Raw genomic sequence first — 24,658 nt, forward strand, 5'->3', positions numbered from 1 at the left:
CAAGAAAATGTTCATGTTTTTCTAAAACTCAAAATATTTTCACAAATGGATATGGCCAGGGACGTTGCTAGGTTAAAACATTCGGGGCCTGTTAGATACAACTGTATTGCCATCCTCTAATGCCTTGCAAGAGCTGAAGGGCCTGTGATGACATCAGTCCATGTAATCAGTTCTAAATGCAGTAGCTGAAAAGACCTATGGCCAGCTCCTCCCTTGCACCATCATGTGACCAGTGCAGGAGAGGATGGCTCAGCAGTGAAGAGAAGTCCTGGGAAGAAGCTGTGGTGAGGTCTGCTACAAGAGGAGAGGTAAGTGGAGGGGTAGGTTACTCAGCGTGAGAGGCAGAGCAATGTTGGGAGTTATTTAACTGGGACTGTATGTTAGAGCTGAAGTTATTTAAGTGGGACAGTGGGGTGGAGTGATGTTATTTACATGGGACTGAATATTGAGGGGTGATATTTACATGGGATTGTATGTTGGAGGCTGGGGAGCGGGTGATGTTTATGTGGGACTGTATTTTGGAGGGGGCTGGAGAGATTGTGTGATGGTATTTACATGGGACTCTATGGCGGAGGAGGTGAAATGTTTACATGGGACTGTATGGTGGAGGGGCTAAGGAATTATAATTTCTGAGGACAGTAAACGGAGGAATATAACTACAGGGGGAATTATAAATACTGGGGGTGCTTCAAGGCGGGCATTATAACAGTAGGGGGCAATATAAATACTGGGGCACTTCTGGGTGAGCATTACAACAGGGGGTGTTATAAATACTGTGGGGACATTAAGCGTTCTTATTACTACTGGGGGCTCTATAGGAGGGACTTATAGATCCACATTATTTCTTTTAAGAGCATTATGGGGGGCCTTATTACTACTGAGGGGTCTGTAGAGAGCTTTATTACCACTGGGATAACAATAGGGGGGGCCTTATTTCTACTAGGGGCTCTGTAAGGACATTATTAATACCGGGGGGGATCTTCTGCTAATGGGGGCACTCTCGAGGAGCACTATCACTGTAGGAGGCAGGATTACTAATGAGAGTATTCTAGAAGGGAATTGGTATTGGTGGGACTATGAGGAGTACTATTACTATGGGGGACACTCATTTTCCTTCAGGATAGTATTTGGGGGTAGAGAAAAGTGAGAAAGCTAAGATGTCTGTGGGGGGGGGGATTGGTTAACTTAGGCTACTTTCACACCTGCGTTCGATCGGATCCGTTCTGAACGGATCCGCTCATATTAATGCAGACGGTGGCTCCGTTCAGAACGGATCCGTCTGCATTATAACTTAGAAAAATTTTCTAAGTCTGAAAGTAGCATGAGCGGATCCGTTCAGACTTTACATTGAAAGTCAATGGGGGACGGATCCGCTTGAAGATTGAGCCATATGGTGTCATCTTCAAGCGGATCCGTCCCCATTGACTTACATTGTAAGTCGGAAACGGATCCGCACGGCCAGGCGGACACCTGAACGCTGCTTGCAGCGTTCAGGTGTCCGCTCACTGAACGGAGCGGAGGCTGAGCGCTGGCAGGCGGATGCATTCTCAGTGGATCCGCCTCCACTGAGAATGCATTAGGGCCAGACGGCTGCGTTCAGGGCCGCTCGTGAGCCCCTTCAAACAGAGCTCACGACTGGACACCTGAACGCAGGTGTGAAAAGAGCCTTAGAGAATTGGGCAATATTCATTGGGGCTTGGGCCCTGGATCTTTTGAGACCCTTGTAACGCCCCTGGATATGGCAGTAGTCAATAGAAATGCAATACACGATATTAAGAATAAATATGCACAGAGAGGTGTATCTGATCATTGTCCACTTATGGTTAATACTAGAGAGGGGAGAGGGAAGGGACAGGTGTACGGGTAAAAATTTAATTTAGGTTGGATAAATATAAAGGGGACACAAGAAAAGATTAAAAAAAAAATTAAAGAATATTTTGATATTAATAACGGCACTGCGGATGTTATGACAGTTTGGGAAGTTAGTAAAGCTTTTATGAGGGGGATATTTATGAAATACACTTCTATATATGAAGGAGAAACAGATGAGGGAGTTAGGACTAGAAGTCAAAAATAGAGAAAAGGAATCTGGAAAATCCTACTGAAATCAACTTTGAGAGACACACTAAGTATAAAGATGAACTGTACTTGTTAGCTGAGCAACAAACGGAAAATTATGTAAAAGAACAATATGCTCAGGGACATATACCAGGAAAGGGGCTTGCATCTATAATGGCTGCACAGAAAGGAATTAATTATATCTTTCAGTTGGAAAATGAATCTGGGCAAGAAATAGTAGAACAAGCAGATAAAATGGTTATCGGGGAGATATTTTGAAGAAATATATAAAAGTAGATTACATGATGGAATGGAGGAAATAAATGGGTTCTTGGAACGTATTGAAATGAAACCATTCACTAAAGAACAGAAAAATGTTAGAAGCCCCAATTAATCCATTAGAAATGGGTAAGGTGCTCAATTCCATTGCTAAGAATAAGTCTCCAGGGTTGGATGGTTTCCCCTTTGAGGTATATGACACATATAAAGTATTAATGCCTAAATTGTTGGAAATATGGAATGCCTCAGGGATAACAAAATATTGCCAGATACATTACGCGAAGCATTGATAACATTAATATTGAAACCTGATAAAAATCCTAAATTAATGGACTCATATCGTCCTATATTTTTGATAAATACAGATCATAAACTTCTAGTCAAGGTATTGGCAACTAGATTAAGAGGGGTCATATCAACACTTATCCATGAGGACCAAACTGGATTTATGCCTGGAAAATCTACATCGGATAATATCAGGAGATGTTTTTTTTAAATATGCACGTGAAATCAATAGTGACTAGTGGTATCAATAGATGCATCGAAAGCTTTTGACACAATAGAATGGCTGTTTTTGGTTGCTAAAATGGGGTTTGGGAATAATTATTTAATGGATCAAACTTTTATATACGGATGTAAAAGAGTAATTGTAAATGGTGAGGGGTCAGATTCTTTTGAAATTCAGAGAGGAGTAATTGCTATTGCATTGGAACCCCTTGCTTCTCTAAGACCAGATAAAGAGATAATAGGGTTCAAGTTTAGGAATCATGCAGATCATTTGATGTTACTTGTGGGGTCTCATGATTCTCTTGACATGTATATTTGAGGTGTTTGAAAGTTATGGGAAACGAGCAGGTTCAAATATAAACTGGTACAAGTTGGCTTGTATGCCCTTGGACCCACTAGGAGACTGTCCCAGGGCTCCTGGAGATTAAAAAGGTGGGTAAATGTGTCAAGTATTTAGGTGTAAAGGTATCGTGTCGCCCTAAGGACTACATAAAACTAAATGTAATACCTCTAATAAATAAAGTCAGAGATAAGATACGGGTATGGAAAAAACTGCCCCTTTCAATGGCAGGTAGAATATCCTTAAAATGTGTCTACTTCCTATGATACTTTATTATGGAACTCGCCGATAGACAGACATAGCAAAGAAGATTGTGAAAATTCTAGAGTTTATTTTGTGAGTTGATTTGGAGGGGGCAGAGACCCAGAATGAGACTACAACTTTTACAGTTACTCATAAGAACTACGGATAAAAATAGATTAAAGATGACCTTTCATCAGTTTTGACATAGGCTAATTATGGTATTACCGTGTAGGGCAGTCCTCACTGATGTTATGGGTGGTTTTTTTTGTTTTGTTTTTCAAACACGCCAATCCCCCACCGTTCGTCTGCAGTGGTCCCCTGATATTTTGGCACGCTGTATTGTAATGAGCTGTAACTTCGCAACGGGGCGGAGACGCAGTCTTCTGCTGTGGGCTTCTTCTCCCTGGCTGTGAGCGCGATCCAATCAGAGCAGACCGCTCCACAGCCAGGGAGGAGCGAGATTCCTTCTCCCTGGCAGTGACCGCGATCCAATCAGCGGACCGCTCACAGCCAGGGAGAATGAGACGCCTACAGCAGAAGACTGCGACTCCGCCCCATTCCAAAGTTACAGCTCATTAGGATACAGCGTGCCAAATCATCGGGTGGGGGGGCCACAGCGGATAAATGGGGGGAGGTTTTAAAGGGAGTCTGTCAGCAGATTTACCCCTTTTTAACAGTTGCCATTCCGCTGTAGCTGCAAAACAGATGATTAACACAGTACCTTTATATGCTTTGGTGGACTTTTAAATATGCCAAAAACGAACTTTGAGGGCTCGCAAGTGCCCAGGGCGGAGTCCACCGGGTTGGAGCCAGGCAGCTCTGCCTCTTCGGCTCTTATCCCCGCCCAGCCTCCTCCTCTGCTCGCCTATCTGTTGTCTCTCCCCCTCAGCGAGATCCCGCGCCGACGCGATGACTTCCTTGGTTGGGGCATGCGCATAAGCTACTGCGATGCCGTGTCAGCAATGGGCATGGCATTGCGCATGCCCCGGCCAAGGAAGTTATCGCATCGGCGCGGGATCTCGCTGAGGGGGAGAGACAACAGATAGGCGAGCAGAGGAGGAGGAGGCTGGGCGGGGATAAGAGCCGAAGAGGCAGAGCTGCCTGGGCTCCAACCCGGTGGACTCCGCCCTGGGCACTTGCGAGCCCTCAAAGTTCGTTTTTGGCATATTTAAAAGTCCACCAAAGCATATAAAGGTACTGTGTTAATCATCTGTTTTGCAGCTACAGCGGAATGGCAACTGTTAAAAAGGGGTAAATCTGCTGACAGACTCCCTTTAAAAAAAATAATAATACACCCATGGCATCAGTGGGGGCTGCCCTACAAGGTGATACCATAATTAGCCTATGTCAAAACTGATAAAAGGTCCTCTTTAAATAGTGGGATATGGCAGGTATCCATCTACAAGAACAACTTAAGAGCTCTCCAACAATGAAGTTGATGTATAAAACATGGATGACAGTCAAAGATTTTTGGGATGATATAGAGATACATGAAGATACCCTGTTATGGAATAATGCCTTTATAAAGGAATTAAGTGCAATAGATAAGACACCTTGGTTGAAACATGGGATATACAGGTTTAGACAGATCTGCAAGAATGGTGAAGTAATAGGGTTTCAAGAACTTAAGGATGGATTTGGTTTTCTGAATAAAGAATTTTTTTGATTATATACAACTAAGGCATGCAATTAGATTGTGTCAGCGAGATAGGACAGGTATATTAGAATTTCCTCAGCGACTAAAAAAGATTGCTAAGTTGACAGAAGGGAAGAGAAGGATAGCTACAATTTATAATATCTTATTACAACAAAGTAAAAAAATAAATGGTGTTACTGCAAATAAAAAAAATGGGAGGGGATAGTGGATGCTGTGGACCCTGAAGGCTGGGGAAAAATCTTTTTGGAAATAAAGAGAATCTCCTTAAATCCAGCCCATAGATTGGACCACAAAAATTTGTGTCACTGGTTGCACTATTCCCCGACTAAACTAATGAAATGTTGTAAAAACAAGGTTTTTAAATGTCAAAAATGTGGAGAATTTGGACGATGGGCTGACAGTCTTTTGAAACAAGTTACACAACATAACATAATTACACATATCTAACCCCAGTACACATTTAACTCAAACTGATGACCATGTTGTCACATAGCTCCCCCAAGTTAAACCATGGCAGACCCGGTGAGACCATCTACGGGTCCACTTGGGGATGTCCATGAGGGTACAGTCACTCTCTTCGGTTCTGTTTGCCGAGATAGTCCATGGTCATTGGCCTTGGGTTTCCAGAGCCTGTGTTGAATTGGGAAATTGGATGGCTGTAGGGCCAGGCTCCACCGCAACATCCATCCCTGGGCCCCAGACACCCATTTCAAACAAACAAGTGGGGTCTCCAAATTCTCAGGTCCGTAGTCGCTAGGAAGGAGGCTGGCCATCAGCTCCCCTCCAGGAGCCCAGGTCACGGTGGGTTCCGTGACAGGAGGGAAAAGTTTTTTCTTTTTTTTTCTTTTTTCTTTGCTTTCCTCTGTATCAACTTGTAGGATAACAGGCCGAACTGGATGACAAACGTCTTTTTCGGCCTTATATACTATGCTACTACGTGTTCGATAGCTTGTGAGAAAAAATACTATAAATCACAGGAAAAAAAGGAAATTTGCTAAGATGTGGTAGAGATGGATAAAAGAGATCGAATAGAAGTTTGATCTGGGGGGAGGAGAGGGAGGGTAGGGGGCTCATTCCTTCTCCCCATTTCTATATTAAAAAAAATATATCCTTTTTGGGAAGGTGAGGGGGTGATGGAATGGGTTTTAGGTTAACATAGAACTGTGGACTGTATGTTTATCCTTTAAAAATGTAATGGGAAAATAAAAGAAAAAGGTAATTATGGAATATTTATGTTTGGAAAAGGACATTATATTTTTTGTGTATGAAGTTGGTAGTGTTTTATTGTCTATATAATTATTTAATAAAAGGAATAAAATATTAAAAATATAACAATAAAAATGTATGCCACAAAAAAAACACATCCTTTTATACAGCTATGTGGAAAAAAAAAGTTATGGCTATCAGGAATACAGTGACACAAAATGACTTACTTGCCATATAACCTGTTTTTATTCTGCAGAAGGACTAAAACATAAAAAAATTCCATAGCATTCCTACTGACCTTATAGTATACAGTTTGCATGCTATTCTTACTGCTACCTAGACAACAGAAAAAACACAATAATGGAGTTGAGGTGTTTTCTCCCAAAAATAAATCTAGCTATACAATAACTTATATCTAACCCCAAAAAGTGCCTTTAAAAATACAACTCGTCCTGCAAAATAAAGCATTGAAAGAAAAATGAAAATAACTTTGTTTTCCCAGGATCAGCATATTGAGGTCTAGGCCAATCAGAGTAGCGGCAGTACAGGGTATCGCAGTTTCCTCCTGTTTCTGTTGAATAGGACGAAGCTGCAATACCCTGAACAGCCACATCTAAGTAGATGGTGCACAGATAGAGGCGTCGGGGTAAATATTGAAGAGGTTGCAGTGCCTTCAAACAGCTGATTAGTGGAGCTGCCAAGATGTGGACACCTACTGAGGATAAGCCATCAATATGTTGATTCTGCAAAACCCTTTTAGTACAGGCCTGGTCATTAAGAGGTTAATGACCACAGTACATTCAGACTAAAGCCTCATGCAGATGACTATTTTTGGTCCACATTCGATCTGCATTTTTTGCGAATTGCACACGGACTGCATCCATATTATGCAGATCCGAGATTTGCTGACCGCAAAACAGATACGGTCATGTTCAGGAAGCTTAACTGTAGATGTGTTGGTCAGGACTGGGAACATGACTGACAAAAAAAAACCCTGCATTTCGAAGTATACAGTGTCTCTCCATTGTTTCTCCTATTGCTTAGAATAGGACACATGCATGATACTTGCTGGGCGTTGTATGGTTGCCTTGGCAATGGTACCATCCATTGTTCAGTTGCGTCTCAATGAAGTGGGAGCTGGTTCCGTAGTCTTCCTTCTAATGTATGCATTTGATAAGAGGTAGACTTTGATAGGTTACGGTTACTAGGAAAGGTAATGCCACATTCAAATAACAGGGTCACACCAATGATAAGAGGTGGGGGTGACCATATACCTTGTCCTCACTGCACATTGACCTCTGCACAGGTCACAGAGCATGCCCAGAACAGGTCAATGAGTTATGAGGTGCACTACACGTTCCTGAGGACCCCCATTCAGACCCCCATGCTCAGAGCAGACATTAAAAAAATTGTCTTTCCTATTGATGCTGCCGCCACTCCTAACATCCAGAGCTCTTCCTGCCAAGCTGTGCCGTGACCTGGCATCCCATATTGTGAGGTCACAGAATGCCGACGTCCTCACCTTGTGCACAAGTCACAGCACAGAGTGAGGAGCCTGCAGAAGACCAGGTTGCGCTGCATTCACAGTTTCCCGTTCCTCTTGTACTAATGAGCGCTTCCATAATAGAAGCGCTCATTAGTATTTGTCCGATAAGCCGCACTGACCTTTCCTACATTTTGGGACACATTTTTAAGACCAGCGTTTTAGACACTACAGCGGATCCTCTGCCAGCTATGGGGCTTTATCAAGAGGCGCTGGCCTCGCCATAACTTTATAACGTTCTAAATTTAAAACTGCTTCCTTGCTGTCTTTCAATGAGACCATTTTCTACACCTAAAACAGACATAAAAAATGGTGAATGAGACGGGTAGAGATGGCCTTGCGGTTCGCACTGCAGTTGTTTTGCGGCGAACTTTGCTCATTCGCGATTCGCCGAACATGCGAGCATATGGTGATATTCGCACCGCCATATTTTTTTGCATAGCGCCAAACTTTGACCCATTACACATCCATCAGGTGGTACAGGACAGCCAATTGAGACGTTTCAGCACATGGACATACCCCCTACCTTATAACTAAACCCGATCTGGCAGCCATTTTACATTCATTTTTTTGCCAGTGTAGGGAGAGGTTGCTGTGTGGAGCCGGGACAGGCTGTTAGCGACACCAAACGCTAGCTAATAGGGCCACAATAGTCCTTCTAAGGACAGGTATAGGTGTGCTATTGATAGATGTGACATACAGAGGGGTGTGATATACTTATACCTCCTAACATAGAAAGTATATTATAGTGCATTTGTATTGTGCAGCAGTTGTGTGCAGTTCTGCTGCAATACTGCAGCTAGATAGAGGGACAATTTGGAATAAGTAATTGCCACTGATATACCTGCTGCCCCCCCCCCCCCCCCAAAAAAAAATATTTTAAAAAATGATAGAGGGGTGTGCTATACCTATAATATAAGTGCTGTAAAGTTAGTGGATGTGGAGGGCACTCAATACCTAGGAATGGATGGATGTTGTCAGTATAAATAGTTGATGTCTGGAATGCTTGAAGGTATAGAATAAATACAATATGACTGCAATATAACTAAACAAATGGAAATTTTATTAATATATAAAAAAGGGGGGGGGGTAAGGGGTGGTAGGTGAGAATAAAAAATATATGGAAAATAAAAATATGAAAATAAGATCAAATGAGGAATCCAATATGGACTCCAAAAGATTGTATCCCAAAAAATTGTATAAATCAGTAGAGAGTCTTTGAGAAACAGTCCTTTTTAGACTGACTGATTATAGAAAATGCTGGTACTACCTGTTGTAGCGCTATGGCTATTCATATTTGTCTGCTAGTAGCAGTGCTCAGCATTGAGAGGAAATCTTCCTGCTTGTTGACACAGATGCTGCACTTTATTGTGCTACACAGAGATGTGCTGTCCAGATCGTATTAGTGTGCTAGCGCAGGTGTTTTTGCAGAAATAGCTTTTCCAAGCAGGTGTAGCCACTAATCTCTGTATACCTAAAATATACCTTCTAAAATAGAAAGTACACTGCTCAAAAAAATAAAGGGAACACAAAAATAACACATCGTATATCTGAATTAATTAAATATTCTTCTTAAATACTTTGTTCTTTACATAGTTGAATGTGCTGACAACAAAATCACACAAAAATTTAAAAAATGGAAATTAAATTTTTCAACCCATGAAGGTCTGGATTTGGAGTCACACTCAAAATTAAAGTGGAAAAACACACTATAGGCTGATCCAACTTTGATGTAATGTCCTTAAAACAAGTCAAAATGAGGCTCAGTAGTGTGTGTGGCCTCCAGGTGCTAGTATGACCTCCCTACAACGCCTGTGCATGCTCCTGATGAGGTGGCGGACGGTCTCCTGAGGGATCTCCTCCCAGACCTGGACTAAAGCATCTGCCAACTCCTGGACAGTCTGTGGTGCAACGTGACGTTGGTGGATAGAGCAAGACATGATGTGCTCAATTGGATTCAGGTCTGGGGAACGGGCGGGCCAGTCAATAGCATCAATGCCTTCGTCTTGCAGGAACTGCTGACACACTCCAGCCACATGAGGTCTAGCATTGTCTTGCACTAGGACGAACCCAGGGCCAACCGCACCAGCATATGGTCTCACAAGGGGTCTGAGGATCTCATCTCGGTACCTAATGGCAGTCAGGCTACCTCTAGCGAGCACATGGAGGACTGTGCGGCCCTCCAAAGAAATGCCACCCCACACCATTACTGACCCAATGCCAAACCGGTCATGCTGGAGGATTGTCAGAACTATTGGGTATGAATAAAGTCCATAATTATAAGACCTATATAAGAGTATGGACATGAGCCTAAGGGACAACCATTTTTGTCTTATTTTAAAAGGCAGAGTGATTTTTTTTCCTTTACTCTGAAATTGCTAACCTAAGGTTTACGATATATACCAAAGTGTTTACCTATGTCTGTTTTGTGAGAAGGAGATGTCCTAAGGCCTAGATAAGACAATGTATTCGAGTTCTGATGATTTTAGTGAATAGAAAGACTCTAATCTTTCTTTGTGGTTTTTATATTAATCAATATAGGAGTAGATTGATTTTATATTATCAATTTTAATAGGTGTGCTGAATATATAGTATATATATAAGAGTATAGTCCTCATAGATATATTCAGTTTTAAGATTAGAAACGAGGTATAAACTCCTCTGTCATGTTTAAAATCTTTTTTTTTTTTTTTTTTTTTTTTTTTGAAATTCTTTATTTCTATTTCGCAAAGGAAACAAAATCATGGCATGTTGAATCACATACAACAAAAAATAGTAGTCGGGCCAGCGCCGACCGTCAACCATAAGCATAATCTAATAATGCACCAACATTTACAGCACATAAGACAATGTTTGATACGCAGCCTACTGTCACACTAAAGCACCGTGACATATCTGATATGTACCATATAGAATAAAAGAAAAAGGAGAAACAAAGGGCCAAAGAAGACATGGCCTCAGCATAAAAATAAAGAAAATTTCAATGAACAACAACATGAATGGGGGGGGAGACACAGGACAGGGACATCAGGGAGACATTAAGGGATAAAGGGTAAGGTAGCAGGGGGGGGGTAAGAGAAGTGTACAGGAGCATCCAAACGAGACTCTCAAGCCAGCAGACTCCGATACTCCGAAGAGTCCTGAAAGGTGAACCAAGGGGACCACATAGCAACAAAAGCTCTGTTACCACCGTGCAAAGATGCCGTGAGTTCCTCCATTCTCCGAATCTCTTCAACCCTCTGAACCCACATTCCCATGGAGGGAGGAGAGGCAGACTTCCACCTCGCAGGGACACAAGACCTAGCCGCTATGACCAGGTGACGTAGACAGGACCGCCGAAACAGATTCAACGGCAAATCCGAGAGAAAGAGCAAGAAAAACTCTGGTGTGTTAGGAATGGAAAAGGGAAAAATGGAGGCCAGGGTCTCATGAACCGAGTCCCAGAAAGGTTTGATTTTGTCACATTGCCAGAAGATATGTAGGAGGGAGCCCTGTATGTTTAAAATCTGTCTCGGTGTAACACACAAATTAATTATTTCTTTCCTTGAATGGAGAAATGTGAACACAGGTGATCATGAACAAACCCTGTCTCCTCCAAGAACAATGAATTGAGATAGCCCTATTTATCTTGATTTAATTAAGTCTGGTCAAAAGACTTAAGGATACACAAGTTAGTTGACCAAGTATAAAACTCATTGTCTCTTCAAGATCTTCTCAAGGTTTTGTCTGAAACCTTAGATTACATTTTATTGCTATTATATAAATAAGAGAAATAAATGAGTGCTTCGATTTTTGTATGGAATACTAGTGCCATCTAGTGTTAGGGTAACAAAGATCTAGGGTATATTTTTCCCTAAAGGGAGGTTCTATTAATTATAAAGTGAGGTCACTAGTTAATGATAAAACTTGGCCAAGCCCTTTCTAAGATAGGATAAAAAGATGGTATGGGCTGACAGAGGGGGGACACACACAAGAAAGAGAAAAAAGAGAAGTAAGCTCTTTAGAGGGGTCTATCAAGATGAAAGCCATGGTGAGATGTGCTATGATGGACCACCCAGCTTTCCTAGGAGCAGAAGTGAGATTCCTACTAGAACTTGGTAAGAGACACAGAAAATGATATTTCATTTTATTAAGACTAATTTGATAGTGTGGGTGAAATTATACCATCTAGATTGGCGAATAAATACATAATTAAATTAATTGATCATCTCCATATTGAGATGTAGTTTTAGGATATTGTGAGGCTTCATTCTACCTGCAGAAGAATCAAGACTCATAATCTAGCAAAGCATTAAATAATTGCTTACATATATATATATATTGATAGAACATTCTTCGCCAAGCTAAGTGATGGATTCCCACAGGAAAGACTTATTTCAAGTCCTTTCCATTTAAAATATGGTCTAGCAAAGATCCTATATCCCTGTCATTTGTCTTAATAGTCTTACCAAAGTTATATCTGTGAAAATAGTCCAGGATGGGGCGGAAGGATACAGTTATCTCTTCTAAGTTATATCCTTGAATGGATTTGCCCATACCTGAAGTCATGTGATGTGTAGTTGGTTAGAGGGGGGTGGAATGTATTTAGCATTCCATATTGATGTCTAGGATTAGACATGCCCGTCCTGATATCATGAGATTTTCTCTGAACAGAAGTAATGTATATAAATTATGTTCATATTTTTGATATCCTAACCTAATAATAGCTTGGTTATAATGTGACAAGTTATTTCCACTCACATGTATTGTTAAACTTGTAATGCTTTATATTAACGCTATATACATTCCTTTGCATGTATCATTGTGTTTATTTACTTATATATGTTTATAACCTTGTAACCAATAAATCTGCATATTTTTTATAAACCTGTGTATTATTGTATAATGCAGAACTACATGTTTTATCATTAACGTCATCTCACGTCAAAAAGAACTTATTTATCTGAGGAAATAGTCGGCCTCAGATGTGAATTGTATCAATTAGGTTGTCTACAATTCACCAGGTCATGATTTTAAGAATTTATGAACATTTTTATAAATTTAATTTTTTTATGATAAATAATTTTTATGACCATAATTAATAATTCTTAATTGAATTATTACAACCCGACAGGATGTTGCAGGCAGCAGAACGTTCTCCACGGTGTCTCCAGACTCTTTCACGTCTGTCATGTGCTCAGTGTGAACCTACTTTCATCTGTGAAGAGCACAGGGCGCCAGTGGCAAAATTTGCCAATCTTGGTGTTCTCTGGCAAATGCAAAACGTCCTGCACGGTGTTGGGCTGTAAGCACAACCCCCACCTGTGGACGTCGGGCCCTCATATCACCCTCATGGAGTCTGTTTCTGACCGTTTGAGCAGACACATGCACATTTGTGGCCTGCTGGAGGTCATTTTGCAGGGCTCTGGCAGTGCTCCTCCTGTTCCTCCTTGCACAAAGGCGGAGGTAGCGGTCCTGGTGCTGGGTCGTTGCCCTCCTACGGCCTCCTCCACGTCTCCTGATGTACTGGGCTGTCTCCTGGTAGCGCCTCCATGCTCTGGACACTACGCTAACAGACACAGCAAACCTTCTTGCCACAGCTCGCATTGATGTGCCATCCTGGATAAGCTGTACTACCTGAGCCACTTGTGTGGGTTCTAGACTCCGTCTCATGCTACCACTAGAGTGAAAGCACGGCCAGCATTCAAAAGTGACCAAAACATCAGCCAGGAAGCATAGGAACTGAGGTGGTCTGTGGTCACCACCTGCAGAACCACTCCTTTATTGGGGGTGTCTTGCTAATTGCCTATAATTTCCACCTGTTGTCTATCCCATTTGCACAACAGCATGTGAAATTGATTGTCACTCAGTGTTGCTTCCTAAGTGGACAGTTTGATTTCACAGAAGTGTGATTGACTTGGAGTTACATTGTGTTGTTTAAGTGTTCCCTTTATTTTTTTGAGCAGTGTATATTATAGTGCATTTGTATTGTGCAGCAGTGTGCGGTTCTGCTGCAATAATGCAGCTAGATAGAGGGAAAAACGCTATTGGAATAAGTAATTGCAACAGGTGTGATATACCTGTTGCCCCCCAAAAAACGGATTACGGGGTGCGATATACCTGCTTTCACAAAATACTGATTGTGGGGTGTGATACACCAACTTCCACCAAATATTGATTAAGGGGTTTGAAATACCAGCTTCCAGAAAATACTCATTATTGGGTTCTATATACCTGTTTCCACAAAATACTGATACAGGGTATTGATATACTGGCTTACAACAAATATTGATTGAGGCCTGCAATACACTGGCTTCCACCAAATATTGATTAAGGGGTTTGATTTACCGGCTTCCAGCAAATACTCATTATTGGGTTCTATCTGTATACATGTATTTGTACTGGCCCACAGTAAAATTGATATCCAATGACCGTCTAATATACCTCGAGCCACATAATCACTTGTTCTTTTCTTTACTTTAAATGAATAATTTTTGGGGCCTGTACTACACTGGCCTGCATTAAAATTGATATCCAATGACCATCTAATATACCTCCAGCTACATAATCACTTGATGTTTTCTGTCCGGTGAATGCATAATTTTTGGGGCCTGTAGTCCACTGGCCTGCAGTAAAATTGTTATACAGTGACTGCCTAATGTACCTCCAGCCACATTATCAATTGTTCTTTTCTGTGCGGTGAATAAATAATTTTTAGGGCCTGTACTACACTGGCCTGCAGTAAAATTCATATCCATTGACCGTCTAATATACCTCCAGCCACATAATCACTTGATGTTTTCTGTCCGGTGAATGCCTAATGTTTGGGGCCAGTACTCTACTGGCCTGCAGGAAAATTGATATCCAATGACCGTCTAATAAACCTCCAGCCATATAATCACTTGATCTTTTCTGTCCAGTGAATGCATAATATTTTGGGCCTGTACTCCCGTGGTCTAAAATAACATTTTGGGGATGGAGCGGCAGTCTGGGGGCACACGTAAACTAGGGGCAGGACGGATCCAACAGGCTGTTCACCCCCTGGAACAGCCTGCCGGAGTCCCCTGCCGCTAGTGTGAAAGTGCCCGAAAATGGCGGCTCTTTGATTTATGATCATAAAATCTGTCCTTCTCGTGACACTGCAGGACGGCCGGTGTCAGAAAGCAGAGCACAGAGCCCTATGTAAAGTCTGCCGGTCTCAGCAATGTGAAGCTGTATATTGTGTGCAGATGACAGCTGAGATAACTGCTCCGCTGTGTCCCTGTGCTTCAGAAAGGAGTTTTAGATACTTGACTGATTCTTCCCTAGACCAGGGGTGGCCAACCCGTGGCTCTTGAGCCGCATTCGGCTCTTTGCCTCTTCAAGTGAGGCTCTAGCTGTGGAGCCGGGAAGCAGTCAGGCCGGCTGACTCTCCACCCAGTGCTCAGATCTCTTTTCCCGATTGGGCACTGTTGCTACTTTGCAGCTCCAGCTCACTCTCCACTACGTCCTGATGCACACAGTGTGAGAACGTAGTACGGGGAGATACGCATTATGACCCGACGTTGTGCTCATCAGGTCACAGTGGAGAGCGTGTCAGGAGCCCAGTGCCTGATCAGGAGAGGGAAGAGATTTTTTTTAAATTATAGAACTGAGCATGGGAGGTTCTGATCTGAGCATGGGGTGTCTTGATATGGGCAATAGGGGTCTGATCTGAGCATGGGAGGTCTTGTTTGAGCAGGGGTTGGTTAGCTCTGATCATGGGGGCAGTGGCGTGCCCAGGGGTGGGGCAGTTTACTGCGGGTGCTGGCGCTCAGCGCTCTCAGGGGGTGCCAGAACAGAAGCAATGAGCGCTTCAATCAATACAAATGGAAGCACTCATTGCTTTTTCCTTTATAAGATGCAGTGCATCTTATAAAGGGAATACTAGTGAGCACTTCCATAATGGAAGCACTCACTAGTCTGCAGGAGGAGGGGGAGTGAAGCGCTCTGAGCGCTGTCCAGTACTTACCCCTCCTCCTGCTTGCTCTTCTCAGAGCCGGCGCTGCTGTGTCCTGGCTGCCTGCAGCATCAGGACGTACAGAGCGCAATCTTAACTGATGCTGCAGGAGGTCAGGTGACTGAAGCACCGGCCCTGAGAAGAGAAGACAGCCAGAACACGGAGAGTGGCGGCAGGAGAGGTAAGTGACTTTATTATTTTACAGTCTGATATGGAGGTTTAATGGGGGTCAGGAGGTCTGACTGGGGGGTCTAGAGGTCCAATGGAGGTGTGATTGGGGGTCTGGAGGTCTGATGGGGGTCTGGAGATCTAATGGGGTCTGATTGGGGGTCTGGAGGTCTAATGGGGGTGTGATTGGGGGTCTAGAGGTCTAATGGGGGTCTGGAGATCTAATGGGGGTCTGATTAGGGGTCTGGAGGTCTGACTTGGGAGTCTAGAGGTCTAATGGGGTCTGATGGAGGTATGGGGGTCTTATTGGGGGTCTGGAGGTCTCATGGGGTCAGATATGGGGGTCTGGAGGTCTTATATGGGGGTCTTATCTGAGGTCTGATATTGGGTCGGTGTCTTTACATGGAGGTCTAATGGGGGTCTGATCTGAGGTTTAAAATCTGTGTGGTACCAGTATTTTCAGGGGGACTTTCTGCAGGAAAGTATTGGGGAGCACAGTGGACACAGAATTGGGGGTGGCTGGATGGGGTGTTGAGAAGTTGCGAGGATGATGGAAAAGTAAGAAAATAAGAGGTTTGTTTGTTAAACTCTGCAGAGATGAGACGCGGCTGAAAGAAGTCACCATCTGGTGTAACAGGCGAAGAGCAGGAAAGCGAATACCTACATCAGAGAAAAGGTGGTTACTATCATATCTAAGCAACGTATTTTTGTCAATGGGTTTAACAAAAAGGTCAGTGTATAGATGGCTATCAATCCTTCTGACCGTCATATCTAGGAATTGTAATTCAGTATCCGATGAGACTAATGCAAATTGTACATCTGGATGTATTTGATTAAGAAAATCCTTAAAATCGCATAATGTCGATGGTGTGTCAGTCCAGAGGAGGAAAATATTGTCTATTTAGCGCCACCACCCCAGGACATGCTTCAAGCGGTGGCTCACATAGACGTACTCCTCCTCCATGTGTGCCATAAAAATATTCGCATACTTTGGCACCATATTAGACCCCATAGCGGTCCCCCGTAGTTGAACATAAAAACTGTCGTGGAACATGAAATAGTTGCAGGTGAGCACAACCTCAAGAGAAATCATGAACTCTCTACATTTCGCGGTATAGGGGGTGTTGTTTAGACACCTTGCAACCGCGTCCATACCCCGATTATGGGAGATGGAGGTGTAGAGACTTACAACATCAAAATGATGCTAATATGACTCTTTCAGGGAGTACAAAAGATTTTGCTGAACTTACAAAAGGGTCACTGGATGTAAGAGGTATGTGGCGCTGTATGACCCTGTATGTTATGTAGTGCTGTATGTAATGTTTTCCAAGTATGTCTTTAAAGGGGTTGTCTGCTTTTTTTTTTTTTTTGTATGAGCGCTGCCTTCTCTGCTCTGTTTACCTGCTCATCACTGCAAATTCTACGACGAGCAGGTGAACAGAACAGAGAAAGCAGCTCTCATATGACCGCTGCCCTCTCTTCAAACAGCTGGGGGCACAGAGGGCATTACTACTATGGAGGGGGCACAGAGGGCATTACAAATGTGAAGGGGGCACAATGAGCATTTCTACTATAGAGGGGGCACAGAGCCAGAGGGCATTACTACAATGAAGGGGGCTCAGTGGGCATTATTACTGTTAAGGGGACACAGTGGGCATTATTACTGTGAAGGGGACACAGTGGGCATTATTACTGTGAAGGGGACACAGTGGGCATTATTACTGTGAAGGGGGCACAGTGGGCATTATTACTGTGAAGGGGGCACAGTGGGCATTATTACTGTGAAGGGGGCACAGTGAGCATTATTACTGCGAAGGGGGCACAGTGAGCATTATTACTGTGAAGGGGGCACAGTGGGCATTATTGCTCTGAAGGAGCACAATGGGCATTATTACTGTGAAGGGGGTACAATGGGCATTATTACTGTGAAGGGGGCACAATGGGCATTATTAGTGTGAAGGGTCACAGTGGGCATTACTACTGTGAAGGGGGCACAATGGGCATTATTACTGTGAAGGGGGCACAAAGAGGGCATAACTACTGTGAGTGGGAACGCATCTGTACAAAACTACTGTGAAGGTTTTACAATGAGGGTAATACTACTGTGAGGGGGTCCAATATATATTTTCTAAGTATTTGATGGGGGGGGGGGGGGTGCCAGAGAAAGGACCCGCCCCGGCTGCCGAACACCCTAGGCACGCCACTGCATGGAGGTCAGATCTGAGAAGGGGGAGATCTGAGCATGGGGGGGGGGGCGAGATCTGAGCACTGAGGGTCTGACACTGGGAGTCTGATTTGTGTTGCCTGATCCGAGCATTGGGGGTCTGATTTGGAGGTCTGATGAGGTTTGGGGATCTTCTTTAAGGTCAGATGAGGATTGGTGATCTGAAAAATACAGTGACTCGTGTGTAAATGTATAGCTTGTTGCTCCTGATTGTTGCTCCTGTTTTTTGGCTCTTTGTGTCGGTAAGGTTGGCCACCCCTGCCCTAGACTAAAGGAGCAATTATAAATATTTAAAGACATCTAAGAGTTTATTTATAACATGTTTTTGATGTTTTTTTTTCAGTATTTTCATTTTTATCTTTCCCGGAGAACACCTTTAACATCCACAGTGAGAAAAATGTTTTAGGGCCTTCTACGGGACTACATACAGGATTATGTAACTGTCAATAATATAATAAGTGATAGCCAACATGATTTTACTAAGAACAGAAGCTGTATACTAACCTGATTTGTTTTTATGAAGAGGTGAGGAGAAGCTTGGACAGAGGAAAGGCTGTCGATATTGTGTTTTTGGACTTTGCAAAGGCAATTGATACTGTCCCACATGGATGACTAATGGGTAAATTGAGGTCTATTGATTTATAAACTATAATTTGTAGTTGGATTGAAAATTGGCTTCATGATTGTATCCAAATGATCGTACTCGTAATGGTCCCCAGTTATAAGTGGTATACCCCAAGGTTCTGTGCTGGGTCCGCTATTAACCTATTCATTAATGACATCGAGAATGGGACTGTTTGGGCCTCTACTTAGCAAATGAGGTTCAATATAGATAAATGTAAAGTTATGCACCTGGGGGCTAATAATTTGCATGCAGCATATGTCCTAGGGGGAGTAAAACTGGGAAAGTCACTCGTTGAGAAGGATCTAGGTGTATTAGTACATCATAGACTAAATAACAGCATGCAATGCCAGTTAGCTGCCTCTAAGGCCAACAGAATGTTGCCTTGTATTAATATAGGTATGGACTCGCGGACCAGGGATGTAATATTACCACTATACAAAGCATTGGTGCGGCCTCAACTGGAATACACGGTTCAGTTCTGGGCACCAGTCCATAAAAAGGATGCCCTGGAGTTAGAAAAAGTACAGAGGAGAGCAACTAAGCTCATAAAGGGCCTGGAAGATCTTAGTTATGAGCAAAGATTAAGTGGACTGAATTTGTTTAGCCTTGAAAAAAGACATTAGGGGGGACATGATTAACCTGTACAAATATATAAACGGACCATACAAAAAAATATGAAGGGAAGCTATTCTGTGTTAAACCACCTCAAAAAACAAGGGGCCACTCCCTACGCCTGGAGAAAAAAAGATTCAGTCATAAGAGGCGACAAGCATTCTTTAGGGCTGTGTCACACGAGCGGATGCCATGCGTGTCATCCACAGCGTGACTGACAGCCAAGCCCCGCTCCGGACAGCAGAGACACAGAGCATTAACATGATTGATAATGCTCTGTGCCTCTCTGTAATCTTTTTACTACAAAATCACAGTGAGATAAAGTTGTCACCGTGATTTTGTAGTAAAAAAGATCACAGAGAGGCACGGAGTATTATCAATCATGTTAATGCTGCGTGTCTCTGCTATTCAGAACGGGGCTTGGCTGTCATTCACGCTGCGGATGACACGCACGGCATCCGCTCGTGTGAAACAGCCCTTACAGTAAGGGCTGTGAATCTCTGGAATAGGCTGCCACAGGAGCTAGTCGCAGCAAATACAGTAGATGGCTTCAAAAAGGTTTAGATGTCTTTTTAATAGCATTGAGGCTTAAGAATATGTATAGAATATGTAATAAAATTCCCCAAAAATGCCTGACTTGACATTTTGCGAAGGAGCTCTGAGAGATTAGAGGTGGAATCTGATTGGTCTCTAAGGGCAATTAAGCCAGTTTTCCTTTACACCAGTTTTGATTAATCTCCCCAGTGTGTTTTTGTACCTGCCAGTTTTTTTATGCCATTATTTGTATTTAAAAAAAAAAAAAAAATTCTGAGGAAAGTATGTCTCCTTGGAAGGTCACTGCCTCACTGTTATAAAACAAATATCAACTCACCTTACACGTGTTTTATATATTTTTTTTAATCAAATAATAAACCAGACTTCCATGCAACATCTGCAAAATGTAGGCAAAAAATGCAAAAACCCCTAAAAAAAATGAAAAATATTAGACACTAGCCTAACACTAGAAGACTACAAATCTATGTGTCGTTCTTGTGACAGCAGAGTGATAATGTTTTGAGCACACAGACACTATTTCAGACACAGCAGTCCAGTAATTTTTGCTTCTTAGAGCTTTATTATAACAATCACGATTGTACATATTAGTTGGGAAAGGATTTAAAGAGGAGTCTGGCTGCCTTTTACTACAAAGTCCAAGATTCCTTTCTGATCCAGTGACAATCAAAGTAAAGGTGATCCCAAATGGTCCCCATTTCTTGGAATCAGATGATATAAACGGTGGGACACCTCCTTGCTTTTTAAATGCAAGTTTTGTTGTATAGTTTTTTAGTAGTTTTGCATGGGTATACTGAGAATATCTGGACTTCAGTCATAGAAAATTAGCAAAATGATAACCCAGTGTATTGTGACCCTGATGCTTCAGGAGTCCAGGAAATGAGCCGGAAGTTCGAGGGCAGGTAACTGCACAGCAACAAATTCACAGCATTGTGTAGCATATACATAACTATACACCTTTTGTATAATTTTCTGATTTAACATGAAATTAGGCTTCTGTTCACTTTACAAAAATGCAATATGTGTATTTGCTGTAAGAGTACTATCTGTATCTACTGAGCGTGTCCTTCCATGCTTGTAAAATGTTTGCGTACATTTTCAGTTATTTTTTTATTTTACATTTTTTTGTTCTTTGCAGGTGTACAGCAGGGACGCATTCTTCATTTGTGCAACTACACATCTGTGTGAGTGTACACTGTGTTTTTAGGTACATAAATGTTCTTATGTATTAGTCAGCACTTGTTTCTACAAACATCTCCGTGCCCACATGCTGACTTTGTCTCTTTGCCTATCTGCCTGAGTTCTTTAAGACGTTCTCTCACTTTTGGATCCTTTCCAAGGCACTACTCTCCAAAGTCTATCTGGGAAAGTCTCTGAAACGTAGGCAAATGTTTATTAGCACAAAGGAGTAGCTGGCACATTGATGCCTGACAAATGCTCTTTTTTATTCTGGTTCCATTGGTGTATAACTGGAGGGTAAATAACTCTGCCAGAGAGAGACCATGGTGACGAAGGGTCTGAGCTGCCACCTGGACGATATCGGGCAAGTAACCCAATCACCACCAACAATGAGCAGAAAGCTAGTGCAGTTAGTGCTTTTTGTCCTCTATGTTTGTAACCTGTGCCAGTCTCTCTAGTCCTGGCACTAGCACATGCCGTTCGCACTCTGCCCCCAAGGATGGAGACACGTAGGCATACCCTGCATTCCTCTCCTGGAAGTAGTCTTGTGACATTGTATGAATTCAGACCGACAGGAAGCCTTGCACGTTCAACACTGGCACCAGGTGTTAGGCAACTCCACCGCAGGCTGCATCCAAGAGCATTAAGTGGTGGGACCCAAGATAGCAATAAATGGCGCTCGCCTACTTCTCCCACATTAAGCTGGACAGGATCGTCTCTAGGTGGGTATAGTTGGTTGACCATGAGGTGAACACTCTTGTAATCTGCTCCCACCAAATTCTGTGCTACACAGGTATATACTCCAGCATGAGCAGATGAGACCACCTGTATTTCTAGTGTGCCTTCTTCTTGTACTTTGTAACCACCCCAGTTTGCAGATACTCCTAGCCTTTCTCCAGAGGGGGTTACCCAATATATTTGTGGCTCTGGCTCAGCAAGTGCTCTGCAGTGTAAGGTTATGCTTTGTCCACTGGATGCCCGAACTCGAGGTGAAAAGCTTGGCACAGGAATAAGGGGAAGACAACGATCACTCATCTCGCGAAAAGGGACTAATCTTAACTGTGTACGCCTTAATTCTGGAGGCTCGGCACATAGTGTTGATTGGGGTTCCATAAAGCGTACATGTGAGGCTGTGGCATTCACCCAACGGATAACGCAATCACATCTCAGAGGATTTCCATGCATAGCAATTTCCTGCAAGTTTGGCAGTGACTCTACAGTTTCTCTGTGTAAAGAGCTCAGAGCATTGTTATTCAACATTAGCGTTTCCATGCGTGGCAGTTTCTGGAAGGCCCTGGGATGGATGAAAGAAAGCTTAGGATTGTTAGTTACTTCTAACTTGGTCAGTTCTGGCAGGTTCACTAAAGCCAATTCATCAATAGATACTAGCTCTTCCATGCTATTTAATCCAAGTTCCTTTAACTGAGCCATATTTTCAAAATCTTTTTGCTGGATTCTGCTCAGTGGATTCTTGTTCAAATCCAAAAACTTCAGGCTTGGCACCCTTTGCAGAGCGCCTTTTGGTACTCTGATTAATTTGTTATCATACAAAGAAAGACTTTCCAAGTTAAGTAATCCTTCTAATGCAAAGTCTGATATGTCCTTAAGCCCCATACCTGCCAGAACAAGACTCCGTAAATTGGAAAGTGCCTTAAAGTTCATGTCTAGGATTGAACTAACCTTATTGCCGCCAACCATCAAGACCTCAAGAGATGGCATTTCTTTAAACCACTGGTTATTCAGTGTTTTCAGTAGGTTTGAGTTCAGATGAAGACGAAGTAAACGTTGCAGACCAGAAAATGCTTGGGGAGATATGTCACTCAGTTGATTGTGATTAAGGTACAATTCTTCAAGGTTTTCAAGTCCTGAAAAGCTATGATCTGGCAAGTTTTCCAACTGGTTCTCTTCAAGGTGGAGGCTTACAAGGTTTGGTAGTTGCCTGGCATTAAAGTCTCTAATATGTGAGAAACTGTTCTGAGACAAATCTAGTTCTGTCAGGTTTTTCAGGTAACCTAGTTCTTCTTGCTCCAGATGTGCAATATTGTTGCTCTGCAGAAGAAGTGTATGAGTCCCAGCTGGTAGAGCATTTGGGACAGCTGTGACAAATAGGTCGTTGCAGTCCACAGTATTGGCCTCTCTGTAGGCTGACCTGGGAGTATACCAGGGACGTATCTGACAGACACACTGTGATGGACACTGCACTTTCCAAGGCACAGCTGGAATGCCTGCCATAGCTGAGGATGCCCAAAACAGGATTAACTTGACCACAAGAACTCTCATCTTGCAGCCAGGAGAGGGGTAATCAAAATTCATTCTCCACATAGATAAAGTGTATGAATTAGAATTCTTTACAGAAAATAAGAGAGCAGTTTCATCCAGAAGACTAGAGTGTCAGCTAAGACCACCCTTTTATCATCATGAACACCAAGCTGCTGGGCTCTTCCTCTTGAGAGCAAAATCATCATTTAGAACATCCAACATTTGATAGGATCTGTGGAGAGAAGGGATTATTGTTAGAATTAAAAATGCAGAAATCAGATTCAGCACATTGCATGTTTTCTTTTTCATCTATGGCCTCTTTTCATCACCTCTTTTCTTCTTCAGAATGATCGAATTTTCCCCACCTGCCCCTTTCCTATTCACACACCTCTTTCCTTTTATGCACTTTCCTTGTTTCTATCTCCCTCCATCCCTAGTGTTTTTTTTTCTCTATTTTTCATCTCCTTCTCCCTGTGCATCGCCCCCACAAGCTGAGTCTTTTCTTCCATGGCCCTTTGTTTCCTAAGAGCCTCTCACTTGTCACCATGGTGACGGACCAGCAAGTATTAGACATGTTCAGTTTGGCCAAATACAGTGCTGGCCTCAAAAGGAAAGTGCTGAGAGAAAACAACTTACTTTGTGAGATGTGGAAATGGCTACAAGATACAGTTCTATTATTGTGTTAAATGTAGTTTATATTGTTAATACAGTCATTTAGAAGCAAAAATACATTTGAATACAAATCTCTAATCAGCTTTATGATTGGGATCAGGGTTAACCTGACTATTCATTAGCTACATCCTTCCCATTTACAGTACTAAAAAGCTACAGTAACATGGTCCTTGTGTAAATAACAGAACATCCTCACAGAAAGTCACACATGTGAACAGTCATATATGTGAAAAGTCACACGTCAACAGTCAGATCCAATACCACAAGTCTGTGAGTGGCAAAAGTATGTGAACCCTTGCTTTCAGTATCTGGTGTGAAACTGCAATTACACAATTCCAGTAATTGTTGATTAGATCTACACATCCAATTGGAGGAACTTTAGCCCATTCCTTAGCACAAAACAGCATCACTGCTTACTTCAGTTCCTTCTATTGGATTAAGGTCAGGACTTTGACTTGACTGTTCAAAAACTTTGGGGGTCATTTATTAAGACTGACGTTTTAGAGGCCGGTCTTAACAACCCCTATATCTGGCGGTGGATCCACCGAAGTTATGCAGAGGCGCAGGCCTCTACATA

The 24,658-nt window shown here is 42.6% G+C and overlaps 1 protein-coding gene across 1 annotated transcript; it reads right to left on the reverse strand.

The window, feature by feature from the left end:
• Nucleotides 1-21,366: 21,366 nt before the first annotated feature.
• On the reverse strand, nt 21,367-23,601 carry LRRN2 (leucine rich repeat neuronal 2). Its single transcript, XM_044285713.1, has one exon. The coding sequence runs from the start codon at nt 23,470-23,472 to the stop codon at nt 21,367-21,369; it is 2,106 nt and encodes a 701-aa protein (XP_044141648.1). The 5' UTR covers nt 23,473-23,601.
• Between the last annotated feature and the right edge of the window lie 1,057 nt (nt 23,602-24,658).

This window comes from Bufo gargarizans, chromosome 3 (assembly GCF_014858855.1).
Source record: "Bufo gargarizans isolate SCDJY-AF-19 chromosome 3, ASM1485885v1, whole genome shotgun sequence".
In the NCBI taxonomy this organism is placed as follows: domain Eukaryota; kingdom Metazoa; phylum Chordata; class Amphibia; order Anura; family Bufonidae; genus Bufo; species Bufo gargarizans.